This window comes from Panthera leo, chromosome C1, assembly GCF_018350215.1.
Source record: "Panthera leo isolate Ple1 chromosome C1, P.leo_Ple1_pat1.1, whole genome shotgun sequence".
In the NCBI taxonomy this organism is placed as follows: Eukaryota; Metazoa; Chordata; class Mammalia; order Carnivora; family Felidae; genus Panthera; species Panthera leo.
The window spans coordinates 64,517,436-64,533,291 of record NC_056686.1 but is presented as its reverse complement, the minus strand read 5'-3'; the positions used below and the strand labels follow the sequence as shown (position 1 = coordinate 64,533,291).

The following is a 15,856-nucleotide window of genomic DNA, read 5'->3' as shown; positions in this document are numbered from 1 at the left end:
GTTTCCGTTAGAGATTTTGGTGGATTAAAGAAGTGGAACTGTGAGGAAGTTTTATAATATCTACTCCAAAATGCATCCAGTGCCGTGTATTGATGTGTCTGTGTGTGTGTGTTTGTGTGTGTGTTTTCTTTGCAGCCTACATGAAACAGATATTCACAAGGAAGATCACCAATTAGAACCTGTTTATAGGTCAGAGACATTCTTAGACAGAGACTACTGTGTGTCCCAGGGCACCAGTTATAATTACCTTGACCCAAACTACTTTCCAGCAAACAGATGACATGGAAGAGAACATCGTATACTAGTCCTCTTCAACACATAGCAATGGTATCATTGTGAATTATGTGCACAGTTTGGAAAGATTCTCTGCTTTCCCTGAAATGACACTCACAGCATGACAGCTTCCTGAGTGTTCTTGTCAAGTCCAGCTCTGCACCGTTGTGGCTCTAGATCACTGTTCAGCAGCCGAGCATTCCTGGTGAGCAAAGGGTTTCCCTGGTGAATTTCTCACCACCACCTTAAAGCCTTTTAGGTGGTGATATTAAATGGGTGAGATGGAAACAAGAGCACACATTAAAGAGAGTAAATTCCAAAGGTTTCAAAGAACTCGGTCATAAATAGGATAATGAGAAGACAAAGTATTTATATTAAAACAGTTTAGTAGCTTTCAGTTTTGTGAAAATAGTTTTCGGCACAGAAGCTGACTTCTTAGACAAAGTTTTAACCAATGATGGTGTTTGCTTCTAGGATAAACACTTTAAAAGAACTCACTGTCCCAGTGGTGGCCACTGATGGCCTTTAGTAAATCGGAGCTGCTTAACCATATTGATGTCTAATTTCTTTTAACCACAATGAACTGTCCTTATTACCAACAGCGAAGCACTACAGGAGGCACTGTGGCATTGCTTCCTTGACCAGCTCATGGTGTGTGAATGTTATAAAATTGTCGCTCAGATATATTTTTTAAATGTAATGTTATATAAGATGATCATGTGATGTGTACAAACTATGGTGAAAAGTGCCAGTGGTAGTAACTGTGTAAAGTCTCTAATTCACAACATTAATTCCTTTAAAATACACAGCCTTCTGCCTCTGTATTTGGAGTTGTCAGTGCAACTCATCAAAGAAAACTGCCTAATATAAAAATCATATATATGGTAATAATTTCCCTCTTTTGTAGTCTGCACAAGATCCATAAAAGATTGTATTTTTATTACTATTTAAACAAGTGATTAAATTTAGTCTGCGCAGTGAGCAAGAGTTCACATGCATTCTTTTATACTGCTGGATTTTGTTGTGCATCATTTAAAACATTTTGTATGTTTCTTCTTATCTGTGTATACAGTATGTTCTTGAATAATGTTCATTTGTCAGGAGAACTGTGAGAAATAAACTATGTGGATACTGTCTGTTTATATTATAGAATGCTTGTTGTGACTTCCTTTTTGGTTAGATTTTGGATTTGTTTTACTAGTGTTAAAACCAAAAAAAAATTTTTTTTTAGGGGGTTGCTTTACCTTTCTGTCCTTGAAAAAGAGTAAGGACTATATAGTATTATGGAAATGAACTTGAGAAGCTCTGAGAGAAGATGGTAATCTTTTCACTCAGTGTGTGCTGAGACACTAATTAAACTAGGTTACAAAAAGAACACACACCATGGTTAAAAAGGCTATTATTAATGTCCAGATGTGAAAACTATACTCGGGCTGAAAAATTTTACTCTTAATTCTTTTAGATGAAAGTAAGCCTCTTCACGTGTTTAATTTAAACAGATGGTTTTTGAAAATCACTCTATTCACTGGCAATTATTATTGACTATTGGAAGAGATCACATAAGTATTCTAAGATTAAGTATTATACTCACCTAATTTTTGGACTAAGTCCCCTGTTTTTTCCGATTTTAAGTCAAGGGAACGTTATTTAATACTCCTTCAATACGTTGTAGGGTACTAAAATCATACCTTGAATTTTTTTAATTGACAGAAGTAATGTTATTTTAAGTATAGAAATATGAGAATTTTAAAGTAATATATTGACTAAAGAATACTGATGTTGATAAAATATATTGCATCAGGAAGAACAGGAAATGGACTTGAGCTTTACTTCTTACCCTGGAATCAGTAGTTGGGGGGAAGAAGAAGGAGTTGTTAACGTTTGGGCATTTTGATATTAAATGTTAACTGATATATGCTAGGAAATCTGCCTTCTTGCAGCAAGACAGCAGCACTTGGTAGTAACTTCTGTGTTTGTATAGAAATAATACTGATTATTGGGGGGAGACCATTCAGGTTTATTCAAAAATCCCATAAAGTGTGCTTTGGAAGAGGGCTGTGTGTGATACAATTCTGATGTAAACAATACACAAAATAAATCCACTTAACTGTATTTTTCAAGAGCAAAGATTTTGAGAACTTTGAGTGGCAAAGAGGATTATTTTCTGCTTGAGTGAAGATGTGTTAATTTTGCATTTTTCACCTCCAGGCAAGTAGTCCTCCTGGCTTAAAAAGGCCCTATATGGTAATAGTAGCAGTGATAGTAGTAGCATGAGTAGTAATATGGTGGTGGTGTTTTAATTGGCGGACTGCAGGAATAGGCAGGGCTGTCTTTTACAAGTAGTCCTTGGATCTCCTACAGAGAAGTATTGGCCTTAAGAGACAACATAGACCTACTTGTGAAAGCCTTGCATATTAAGTGGTAGGTCAGATGTAGGTCAGATGTATTTCCTGAAATATTATGTTCAAGTTGTTTGATAAGAACTGAAGGAACTTTTAGTGACCCCTAAAACCACTGCTTTAAGGTTTAGGCAGAGGCGGCTTTGATTGGTGTGGTGTGCACTAATAATAAGCGCAAAACTGAGTAAGTGCTTACTATGAGCCAAGCCAGCATATAGTAGCAGATTTAATTCTCGCAACCTTAGGAGAAAGGTGCATTTGTTAACCTGTTTTCATATGAGGAGATCTAGCCAGAGAGGTTAAATAACTTGCCCAAGGTCATATGGTTAGCAAAGTGGTCCTGCTTAGATTTTAACCTAGACAGATTGCTGCAGAGTCACTACCCAATTTATGGAGCAAGAACATTCCCTTTGTGTCAGGCATCACTAAGGTTTGGAGATGGAAGTGTGTGGGGGTTGTTTTTCACTCTTTTTCCCTGGTGTGGCATGGTTCCTAGAGCCACAGACCTGAGGACAGGTCCAGGTTCATGGTACAGAATAGGAAGCAGATCCTTGGATGGGAAGACAGCACTGAGTTCTAGAAAACCACCCAGACGTATAACTTACCTATTCTAATTTGACAGCAAACATGTGATCTTGAGGCTTTAGGCAAAGTCTCCTGCCTGAGACAGAATTTGTTTCCATGCATGTTTGGTGCCTCTCACTTAACCTAATAGTATGCCTTACCCAGTTTCCTTCCCTTTCCCCTTGTGTTTAAATTATAGTACAGAAGACAACAGTGTACTGAGATATGAAGAACATTTTTTTTTCAAGAAAATAGCATATCACAGGTAGTAAGGATAAATACTGTTTTGTGAAAGTCTTCTTTTAGTTATTACTATGGCATGCTATATAAACTGTATTTCTTAATGTAGGTAACAGATTTTGAAAGCCATTGTTCTAGTTGCACTGGATGGAATTGGAAGTACTTGTTTTTTTTGTTTTTTTCCAGATAACAAGTAGTTTTTTCCTCCACAGAGATTATAGAGGCATTGACCTTTTAGGTTGTAAAGTATTTTTATTTTTTAACCTTATGAAAATAACCTCCTGTTGATAGAATCCCAGAAAAAAAATACCTTTTTTTTTTTTAACTTGTTTTTCGTGTAGCCAATTAAATGAATTTTTGAGAAGTGGTATCCCATTTAGCTCCATAAGGACAAAGACCATCCCTATCTGTGTCCCTGTGGCCTGCCTGGCTCTTAGATTTCTAATAAATATTTAGTACTAGTATAATCAGTGTTTTGATGAGTTATATTTTTTCTCCAGAAAGGTAGGAGAGACCACGTATGTCTGAGTGTGTCTGTGAGTGCCTACGTGGGGCCCTTTGGGGGCCTGCCTCAGGAGATCTTTACAGGGCTCTGAGAGTATTGAAGAATTGCGTCCTATCTTATCTGGAGGATGTTGTTCAAGCCTGGGTGGCTGAGAAGATTATGGTTTCCTCTGGGTTCCCAGTTAGGCTGTAAACCTTGATTCTCTGCCATGTTTTTAGAGTGAAAGGGCACTGGAGTGGAAATTCTGGGTCCCAGTCCCAATTGTGAAAGTGAGGCACTCAACAAATATTGACAAAGAACCACCTTTTACTGAACTCTAGGAACTAGTAAATGATTTACATGTATTACTAACTTGTTGAATACTTGCAACCCCTCTGTGAGGTTGCTTACTATTATGTCCACTGTACAGATGAAATAACCAAGTTTCAGAGGATATAAGTGTTAGCTTTTAATAATTGTGTGCGGGATGGAGGGTATAAAGCTTTGCCCTTCTAGAGCCTTATGGTCTAATGCAGAAGAGCACCAGTAAACACATAAATATAAAATATTACATAAAGTTAGGCAGAGATAAATGTTGTGAAGAAAATAATGTTTGAAGAAAAATGGTGGAAGAATGAGGACCAGACTGTCATTTTAGATGAAATAATCAAAGAACGCTCGATGAGACCTGGACGGAGTGAGGGAATCGGCCTGTGGATAACCTGGAGGAAGAGGCGGGATAGCAACAACAAGGGTCTGATCCAGCAGAGATCTTGGCTTGTTCAGGCAACATTAAGAGGGCCCGTGTAGCTTGAGCCAGACGAGCAAGAGGAGAATGTAGTTGATGGGGTGATACAGGGTACAGAGGCAGAGCAGGTGAGGCCTTGAATGTAGACCATTGTAAAGGAGTTTGGATTGTGTTCTGATGTCTTTCACATACACACAAGGGCTTCTGCTGGGCAGAGACCTCTAAGATCCTTTCCTGCTTTAAAATCCTGTGACTTTAAAGTAGTGATGTCATTTTAAGCCATCCACGTCCGTAACACGTTTTAGCAGTCTGTTGCATCTCCAGATCCTCTTCAGGGGCAAAGCCATTTATTTACCTCTGCTGATTCTTTTTTTTTTTCAAGAGGACAGCCAGCTACAGCCATAAAGGTCACGGCATCTGTTGTCTCCTATCCCGTACTCAAGCTGTCCGAGCTGTGGTAGGCATGAACTGTGTTTGCCAATATGTGGTATGTGTTTAAAGAATGTTAATCCCTACAAAGAGTCATTCTGTGTTTTTGGCATAACTGATCATTTTCACCCTCTGATTCTAATTTGCTCAAATGCTCCTTGTGCTCCCGTACAGAGAGTGAGACAACTGGGGTGGTAATAAAGTACTTGATAACTGTGTGAGTTGAAGGAACATGCCCCTTTTTGGTAATACAGGCATAATTGTAACCAAAGAAATTTAATTTCTTCTTTAGCAAACACTGACATTTCTGTTTAAGAATGACTGCTAGGGCAAAAGGAAACATAAAAATTACCATGTATCATGAGTACACTGAGAATTCTCTATGTAATAGCTCAGAACTGATCTACAGGCAAAATTAAAACCATATGAGCATATCATAAATCTCAACTATTAACTGTGTTTGCTTCTAATTCTGTTTGGAATAAGGCTTCAAGTGCTTTCCAGAATGATGTGAGTTACAAATAAATAGACAAAGAGCTATGCTGTGTTCCATTTATTTTATTTGTACATATATCCATTTCAAGAAAAAAAAAAATGACTTTAAAAATACAATTCTGTCCCAGAATTGGATCCTTATCGGCACAACCATTGAAGGGAAAAGAACGGCATGCAAACTGAAACTATGGTCATTTGTAGTGACTGAATGGAAGATGCAGTTATTCCAGTAGAATATATAAGAAGCTCTGATTTGGCAACTGATAACACAAAAGAGAACCCAAACCTCACTGGTTTGAAGCAGGGTAAAGCACAGTTTTACATATGGATATGATAAGGTTTGCACAGCCCTGGAAAAGGCCCGTATGAAACAAATACAGCACTGGGATCTGTTAAACATGTACTGACATGCCTCTCCCACCCACATCAGTATTGTTACTGTTACTTTCTTGTTTGGCAGTAATAAATAAATACACGATCTTATAAAATCAAAACTATAAGTTGACATTATTCCAGTGAACGCAGTAACAAATCACCTCATGCTTTACGTTGTGTTTGGTCATTGGTATTAATGTATAATTGTTGAAATGCACCACCAGGTGTAAAAGAGATTAGGTTAGACAATTTATTCAATTTGTTTTCTTTGTCATATGACAGTATTCCAAGTAGTAGCCAGTTTCCTAAAAATGAATGCGGAAATGTTATTGGTGACTAGTCTGGGTTTTACAGCCTTGGAAAAGCTATACGATTTCACATTGTTTTACTTATCAAATTTTCAAATTTAATCATATTTCTTATCACCAGTTGGAGTTATCAGACCAGTCTCTCTGGCTCTGAGCTACTAGTGGATGAGACTTGAGGAAACAGCCACTAGAGGAGGTACCCAGGTGCCTCCCTGCCCCATGGTAAGGCCCTTTATCAGGCAACAGCATGTAAATCTTGGGGTGAGGAAGGAAAATGTGATGGGGCATTAGGGGGGCGCTAACACCCTGTTTGATGACAGAGAAATCAAATGGTCAGACTAGCAGGTCCTGAGGGCACAACTGAACACCACGCTCTGTTCACATACTAGCTAGCAGCTCTGAGGCACAGCTGATATGACGGAAGAGTGTGCGTGCTGGGGGTGCGGACGGCTGTCTGAATTAGGAAGAAGAGGTTAGATAATACCAAATACACCATGCATGATTTCCAGACACCTCTCGGAAAGGTCAAGCTCAGAAGCAAACAGCAATGTCAGGATCTGGGGTGGGGTGGGGTGGGGTGGGGATGGGGGACACAAACGGTTTAACTTGAAACAATATTGTGTTAAGGGATGAGCCTTTTAATATTTTTTCTGTCTCCACTCTCCTTGATGCGCATGCTTTTTTTGCCTTCAGAAAATAGAGTCAATAGCTGTGCAGAGTTGAAGAAAAACTTCCTCTGGTGTCCCCTCTGCATTTACCTATATTTAAAGGGAAAAAGAAAGTCTTAAAAAATCTTTGTTAAATAAGACCATTTTTAATAATAAAAGAATTGCCTGCTCTAGGCGCCCAAACCACAGAGAAAAAAGTGAGTGGTTGTTAAAAAACAAAACAAAACAAAAAAAAAAACTAGGTTTATCTAAATTAAAACATCAAGGAGATACCACTGCACACCTATTAGAATGGACAAAATCCAAAATGCATCAGCAAATGCCGGTAAAGATGCGGTACAGTACTCATTCTTTGCTGACGGGAATGCAAAATGGTACAGCCACTTTGGAAGACGGTTTGGCAGTTTCTTACAAAATTAAACATTCTTACCGTATAATCCAGGAATTGCGCTTCTTGGTATTTACCCAAAGGAGCTGAAAACTTAACGTCCACACAAAAATTTGCACATGGATTGTTTATAGGAGCTCTGTTGATAATTGTTAAAACTTGGAAGCAACTAAGATTTCATTAGGTGAGTGGAAAAACTGTGGTATCCAGACAGTGGAATGTTATTCAGTGCTCACAAGAAATGAATTACTAAGCCATGAACAGACTTGGAGGAAACTTCAATTCCTACTATGAGGTTAAAAGAAGCCAATCTGGAAAGACTCCATACCATACGACATTCTCAAAAAGGCAAAACTACGGAGACAGTAAAAAGATCGGGTTGTGGCCAGAGAGGAATGACTAGGTGGGACAAAGAGGACTGTTACAGTAGTGAATTGTGGATACATGTCAATAAACATCTGTCAAAATCCAAGGGTGTGAACACCAGGAGTGAACCCTAACATAAACCGGACTAATGTTGAGAATGATGTATTGATGTAGGTTTCATCGATGAACCTACCATTGTGTGGGATGTGGCTAGTAGGGGTGGTCGTGTGTGTGTCTGGGGACAGGGCTACATGAGAATTCTGTACTTTATACTTTTTGCTGTGAATTTAAAACTAAAAATTGGTTTAAAACAACGAAACGTAGGTGCCTTGTTGAGGTAAAGTATTGTTAAGGCTCATGGAAAGACTAGAATTAGTTAAAAGACTTCCGTGTTCTAGAGCATTTGGACAGGATGGGCATAGGGCTTTGGGTCATGGGCGAGGGCTTTGGGTCATGGGCATAGGGCTTTGGGTCATGGGCTGGCGTGTAGAGAAAAAGAAAGCTGGGACCTCCACTTGCGGGTGTTCTAAGTGCAGAGTCCCCTCAGACGTTACTGGCACACCACTGCAAGGAGCCAACAGCAGAGGAGGTGGCAGGGAGCGGACTTCCTGGGTGTTAAGGCACAACTACCCCTTCCTCTCTCAAAATGTCCCAACGTTGGGGATGCCTGGGTGGTTCCGTCAGTTAAGTGTCTGACTTCGGCTCAGGTCAGGATCTCACAGTTCGTGAGTTGGAGCCCTGTATTGGGCTCTGTGCTCACACTCAAGAGCCTACAGCCTGCTTCAGATTCTGTGTCTCCCTCTATCTCTGCCCCTCCCCGCCTCACACTCTCTGTCACTCTCAAAAATAAACATTAAAAAAAAAGTGACCCAGCATCGTACCAATCACCGAGGTATGTCCCAGGCACAGGAAGAGGAGACCTGGTGACCCACGGGACCCGCGGGAGGGGCGGGCAGCGAGCCTGCTGAGGTGCAACTCTCAACCTTCATCTCCACAGGTCCTCATTTCTGCGGTTGGGCTGGGCCGTCTAATCTGCATATTTAACAAATTCTCCAGATGATTTCCCTGTGGGTTATCTTGGACCACACTGATTTCTTCCAATCTTGTCTACCTTCTTTGCACAAACTAGTTTTGATTTCACAACACTAGAGACTTCACAGATTCCAGAGATAGAATAAGTTCTCAAAAACAAAACACCAAAACTAAAAAACCACATTTAAATATCCCAGAAAATAGGTACAACAGTGTTTCTAGAAGTGTCGTTTGTAATAGCCCCAAGCTGGAAAAATCACACAAGTCCATGAGCAGTAGATGGATAAATAAATTGTGGCATAGTCACACGCTGGACTAGAATAGTGACGGAAGAAACACTACAGCTACTATGTTGAACAACAGGGATGACTCTCCCAAAGTTGTGGTGAGGGAAAGAAGCGGGTCTTGAAAGAATATGCATGCAGTGCAATTCAAGTTCTGTAAAATCCAAGAACACGCAAAGTTACATCGTGTAGGTTTGGGATCCATACATAAGTGATAAAACCATAAAGAGAAGCAAGAAGATGATTATGAAAGTCAGGAGTGGCTCCTGCTTGGAGAGAGGACGGAGGAGGTGACTGGGGAGACCCAGGGAGCCTCTGCCATTCTTTCCTACTTCCTGGGCCTGTGTGGAGATTACACAGTGTTTGTTTTAAAATTCTCCAAACTGTACATATGGCTTTTATGCATAACCATGTGTGTGATACATCTCCCAATAAGGAAAAAATTAAAATTAAAAAAAAATTTAAGCACCCTCCCCCAACATGTCCTACCCCTTCCTTCTAGGAAAGTCAAAGACAGCAGTCTGCAACTTGTCTCCCTGGCTACAGGCTTTCCATCTGAGGGCAGAGACTTCGGCTTTGCCCTGTGTGTCCCTCACGGCACCTTGCCTCTTGTTTTACCTCTCCTTCCTCTTCTTTCAACCAACAAACATTTCCTGGGCGCTAACATTATGTGCTGGAGATACCAAGCTGAACAAGACACAATGACCGTGCTCTCACAGAGCTCACAGCTCAAGAACAGAGATGAAGAATTAACAGGAATTTATGCTGTTTCGAGGCCAGCACAGGAGCTGTGGATACAGGAACACCTTCCACAATGTTGGGAGGGCAGGGAGTTTCCTGAGGAAAATCGTCGTCAGCAGCAGCAGCAGCAGCACTACAGAAGCATAAGTGCTTTTATTTTTAAATAAAATATTTTTAATTAAAATGTTTTTCTACCTCTGGTCTTGCTTCACTTCCGCCCTTACTTGCCAGCTCACTTCCTTCTTCCCTCCCTCTCATCATCTCTGAAGTCTTCCTTCGCCCCCTCCCTGGCTCGCTCTCTTCCCTCCCTGAGTCCCTCGCCTCCTTACTGGCTCTCATTCCATTCCATTCCATTCCATTAAAAAGCAGTTTTTAAACAGGTAATTCTGACAGTGATCTTGGGAGGACAGATATCCCCATTTCACACATAACAAAACTGAGGCTTTGAAAGATGAATTAAATTTCCCAAGGTCATACAGCTAAGTAAGTGGCAGGGACCTGGTGGAAACCAAGGTCTCTGACTCCAAAGTCCTTACACTTCCCAACCACATTAGAATATGTCCACCAGCTCCAAATGGCTGCTTGGCTGAATTTGGTTGGGGCAACAAGGAATGAAGCTGGAATGGTAGGCCTGTGTTGATCATAAAGAGGCTTATAGATTCTGTTACATGATAATGGGAATTACGTAAGGGTTTTTAAAGTATGAGTTGATACAATCAAACGGGTACACAGAAGCTGATAAATGTTTGCTTAGTCAAAAAATTGCAGGAGGGTTGAAGTGCAAGGCAAAGAGCACTGTAGTAGGAGCCATGATACCTGTACTAATCCCCAGTCGGCTTCAGGACTCGGACTAGACATTCATCCTCCTGGTGCCTCAGTTTCCTCCTCTGTTCTATAAAGGGACTGACGACAGATGTGTAACCTCCAGGTTCGGTTCCAGCTCTGATACTCTATGCTATTCCAAATCTCAGTTCACGTTTTTGTGGGGATCAGGCGCCCATCAGTGGGCATCAGGACTGTTGAGTTTAGTTTGGTGTTGCCAGTCAAGCTGAGCCTGGAGTGGATATGTATTTGAAGATAATGAGAGCCTTCTCTGTGGAGAGACCAGCATGTGCAAAGGGATAGAAGTCTGCAAGCACCTGGAGTTTTCAGGGATCAGTGGGTCTTTGTTGGGGACAGAGCAAATGCTGCTTGAGTTGGAGGAAGGAGAACAGGAGGCTGGAAAAATAGGTCGGGAGGAGGTTGTGCCTCCATAGATTCACCTATTCTGGACATTTTCTATAAATGGAATCACACAGTGTATGGGTTTTTTTAATTTTTATTTTTCACTAAGCACTGTCTTCATGGTTCACCCATGTTGTATGGGTGTCATTACTGTGTTCCTTTTTCTGGCCCCATAATGCCTTATCTTTAACCTGCATGTACAAGACATGCTTTGGAATGCCTGCCTTCCTAACATCACTTTTCAGCAAATCTGCTGCTGCTCGCTGCCCTGCTGAACCTGCCCTTGCCTTATCAAACCCTGTAAGGAGGGAAGATTGTTAACTCACTTTCCTTGGCCCCTCTCAGGTTCCCTTCCCCATGTAGTGGGCATGGGTAAGAAGGTAGCGATCCATTAACACTTAGCTTATTGTTTACACTGTCCATGACATCACTAGTGGCAGGTCTCTGGTCCCCCTGTTCAGTGGATTCTCACACGGAGAATATTTTAAGAGAACAATAAGGGACTTTTAGAGATTTTCATGTTACTCCTGGGTAAGTCAAAAGAAATGGGAAAGAACCAATTTACTAAGTGCATTTTAAGTTACAGAAACCATTCTCAGTGCTTACAACTTTAGCAAATTTAAATCCACTAACAGGGTGCCAGTGTTTAACACCCTTAGTGAACAGATAAGAATCCTGTAAACTGGGGGCGCCTGGGTGGCTCAGTCAGTTAAGCGTCCGACTTCAGCTCAGGTCATGATCTCATGGCTTGTGAGTTCGAGCTCCGTGTCAGGCTCTGTGCTGACAGCTCAGAGCCTGGAGCCCGTTTCAGATTCTGTGTCTCCCTGTCTCTGCCCCTCCCCTGCTCACGCTCTGTCTCTCTCTGTCTCTTAATAATAAATAAACGTTAAAAAAAAAGAAAAAGAAAAAGAGTCCTGTAAACTGACTGTTTTGTGTGAAGGGGACTTCCTCAGTAATTGAGCAAACTTAAAAGACCCCCAATTCTGAATCAGCAGAGTCAGAATGTATGAAGCTTTAATGTATTTCATTTAATTGAAACCTAGATAAGTGGATGTGCTTTTGACTTTAAGAACCTATCTTTTTGAGTCAAAGACTTAATGTAAAATCCTGCAATAAGTGATCAGTAGAGGAAGTATTTTTTTTAACAATAAAAGAAAAAAAAAGCTACCAGCAAGTGAACAGGAAATAGGATTGAATTTCTGAGTTTTCACCTGACTTCTCAAAGGAGAGCAGTCAGTGATAATATTTCCCGCAGTCAGCAGAACATACTGCTAAATTAGGAAAGTAGTTACACTGCCTTAGGAATTGCAGGCTTTGTCTACTTCTTCTCTTTCATTCTGTGAAGTGAATCTGTAAACCATAAAACGGCTGGTTCCAACACTGCCCAGGTCTAGTTGTGTTTCTCCTGAATTTCCCACGCTGTTACAAAAAGGGCTGGAGTTTTAGTTTTGTTTTTCATGTACTGGCGCCATGGGGCTTCTGAGACTGACCCAGGCTGCCACTGGTTTACGACTGTTGTGTGCACCACCCTCTTACTCTTTTCATCTTGTCCTCTGAGCCAGACGGAGCCTCACACCGCAGGGATCCCTCACCACCAGACGAGGCTCCGCAAAGGCAAAGCCCTTAATATGCAGCACCTGCATGCTGTCTGGGGCCGAGCATCGGATGCATTCTTCAAAAGTTAGGGTTATGTAAATGACGCTTCCTCCAATTCACATATCCAGTCGGGACACAGATTTCTCCTTATTCTCAAGGCCGCAGGAAGCAAGAGGGCTATGTATACCTTTACTTTAGAGAGCTTTTAGGACGAGCGTTAGCAACAATTTTAGGCTGATTTCGGGGCGCCTGGGTGGCTTGGTCGGTTAAGCGTCCGACTTTGGCTCAGGTCATGATCTCACGGTCCGTGGGTTCAAGCCCCGCGTCGGGCTCTGTGCTGACAGCTTGGAGCCTGGAGCCTGTTTCAGATTCTGTGTCTCCCTCTCTCTGTGACCCTCCCCCATTCATGCTCTGTCTCTCTCTGTCTCAAAAATAAATAAACGTTAAAAAAAAATTTTTTTAGGCTGATTTATCATCTGCATATTAATGGCTTCTCTGTACATAGGATTTTCCAAAGCACAAGCATTTAAAATCTTTCCTTCTTTTTCCTCTTCCTCCCAATTTTGTCTGAAGTTTAAATTTGGCTGGCAGCTCTTTTCATAGACATCCACAAAATTCTAAAACATATCTGATCAGTCATTTCCCTGTTTAAAATACCAGCAGTATTTAGTTGGAACTTTCTAAGATGGTCTAGAACTGTACTATCCAATGCAGTAGCCACAGGGGGCTTCTGAACACTTGAAAGGCAGCCAGTACAACCGAGGAGCTGACTTTTTAATGCTATGTAGTTAAAATTAATCTAACTTTTAAAACTGGTACTTGGACTCCCTTATTAGAAAATTCAAAAATATATTGGAACAACTCGAGTATGTGAGATCTGCCATTTTAACCACAAATTTTATGGAATATAAATACAATCTATTTCTGATGAAAATTTAGCATCTGAATTGTGTTATGCTTAAGTACTGGATTTTGAAGACATATTAGAAAATAAAGTATCTCATAATTTTTATATTGATGGCATGTTGAGAAGCTAAGACTTAGGATATATCAGGTTCAATAAAATCTATTTTCGAGCTCATTTCATTTGGTTCTACTTATTTTTTTCTTGTTAATGTGACTACTAGGAAATTTTAAATCTATGTATGTCTATTTCTGTTGGACCATGCTGGGCTAGAAAATTTGTTGAATGAAGGAGGAATGAATGAATGGATTCAGGTCCTTCATGGTCTTGCCTCAGCCTTGCTTTCTGGTCTAGTGTGTTACTGCTTTTGTTCATCGGCTCTGCACTAGCTACATCTTGTGCTAACATTCTTGGGCTCTTCCAGGTGTCAGTGCCTTTGTCTCCTTCTCTTCTGTCCGTTATGAACTTGTATTCATCCTTTAGGACCTGTTCAAATGTCGTCTTTTCTCTGAAGCCCTCACCTACCTTTCTAGGTTCGGTACTCCCAAAGGCCCAGAACATTCTGTAAATCTTATTACTATATTTACCACTTTGCTGTGGTGCAGAATTTCATGGGTGTCTTTTCCTCTCGGAATTCCTGGCATTAACCACCATGCCTTGGACATCAGAGATGCCCCAGTCTTCTGTTGGCTTCTAGAATCCACGGCAGGGGCTCCTGGAGATGTGAATTAAAGTGAAGCCCAGTGAATGGACTGCCCTGAGCTGGCCAAAGGCAGAGCCTGCCATGTGACTGGAGCAACCACAGGGAAAGGAAATCAAGAAAGTGAATAGAAGAGCACGGGGTCTGGAGTTGTCTTCTGCCTACTGTTCTGGGAGGCAGGATGCAGACACGCACTGAGCACAACTCATTTCAACAGGACCACAGGGGAGCAAAGCAGATTGCACTGAATCAAAAGCTCTTTGCGGGGAATCTAGTGCAGGCCTGACAGGAAGGACGGGGGGGGGGGGGGGGTGGAGAGAAGACTAGTCAGGCAGAATAATGAAGAATGAGTTTCTTAAGACTCTGGGAGACAGATGGAAGATTTATGCCTCATTTGTCAGGTGAGAGGACAGAACCTTGGGGCTCCTTGAAGTCACCTGCCCTTTTGTGCACCTCTTTTTACTGGGCAGGCAAGCAGGATGGAGAGCTGTCTCCAAACCCAGGCTGCTACTGGCACTCACCCAGGGCAGCTCCAGCCCGAACCCGGCACGCTTCACACTCAGAACTGAGAAGCAAACTCAGCGGGGGAGGGGCATTGATAGAAGAAGCCAAATAGCCAGGAACTGAGAAGTCCAGAAGCTTTTCTGCATTCAAAAACCTCTTCTCAGGGGGACATGGAGAGAGAAGGAAGTGCAAACGAATGGGTTAAAAAAAGACTGCTTAAAATATCTCAACAATCTCTCCTACTAGACACAAAAGCCCAAATAAGGGTGTTCCAGTTCCTGCACAGTTGTCAGTAGTAGACAAAACAACCAAACTAGAAACAAACCGGTTGAACAAATTATAGGATATCCATGTTATAGAATATTACATGACTACTAAAAAGAAAACACTGTGACGTCTGTATTGGCTTCCAGAGAAATGTGTACAGGATAGTATTTTCATGAAATCAGAACTTTCCACCATGGGGTATGTGTATTTATACAAAGTAGACTGGTCGGGGTCAGAGAATGAGAGAGTAAGAGAGAGAGAGAGAGAGGGACAGAGTGTGTGTGTGTGTGGGGGGGGGGCAGAGAGACAAGGAGGAGGAAGAGTAGGATTGGGGAGGGAAGGTAGAAAGATACACAATAAACTGTTCATGCTGGGTATTCGAGGGGAGTAAGGTTGGAGGTATTAAGGCATTGCTAATTGTTTTATTTATATATACATTTATACACACATATACACATAGATACTTCTACTCCTTGCTTATTATATTAAGTACTTATTACTTTAGTAATTTAAAAAAATCCTTTGAAATAAACCTAATCCCAGCCACCAATGTGAACACTTGACAGTTTTAACACAGCTGGGACCACTGAATCACCTGCTAATGCTTTTCTCTCCTTAGTCTGTTTGATCTTCAGAGAATCTGAAGAGAAACCCCCTCTCACCTCCTGGGGCATAGGATCTGGTGAGCACCCCTTGCTATAGCCTCTCCCAGTTTCCCACCAAAATACCCATGGAGACCCAGAAAAAGATGAATGGCTACAGAATTCTGAAAACTTGGATTGCTACCTATTGCCAGTGGAATTACATTCCATAATCTGCTCCTGACTTAGAAAATGACCAGAAAAGTTGGCATCTGCCATTCTGCTA

General features: G+C 41.3%; 2 protein-coding genes across 10 annotated transcripts in view; one reads left to right on the top strand and one right to left on the bottom strand.

Annotated features, from left to right (window-relative positions):
- The window catches only part of ZZZ3 (zinc finger ZZ-type containing 3), a 110,896-nt gene extending 103,698 nt beyond the window's left edge, over positions 1-7,198 (top strand). For 2 of the 7 annotated variants that reach the window (XM_042952264.1, XM_042952263.1), the window contains exon 15: positions 136-3,429. In XM_042952264.1, the coding sequence (XP_042808198.1) occupies positions 136-280 (145 nt within the window). In that variant the 3' untranslated portion in view covers positions 281-3,429. The other 5 variants (XR_006206171.1, XM_042952266.1, XM_042952268.1 and 2 more) reach the window with 5 other exon arrangements.
- AK5 (adenylate kinase 5) overlaps positions 6,933-15,856 on the bottom strand; it is a 265,268-nt gene continuing 256,344 nt past the window's right edge. For 2 of the 3 annotated variants that reach the window (XR_006206173.1, XM_042952269.1), the window contains exon 14: positions 6,933-7,073. Coding sequence is in view for 1 of the 3 variants with exons in the window: in XM_042952269.1 (XP_042808203.1) it covers positions 7,005-7,073 (69 nt within the window). In the remaining 2 variants the exon portion in view is untranslated. Of the gene's footprint in view, positions 7,074-14,105; positions 14,234-15,856 lie in introns of all 3 variants that reach the window. The other variant, XR_006206172.1, reaches the window with a different exon arrangement.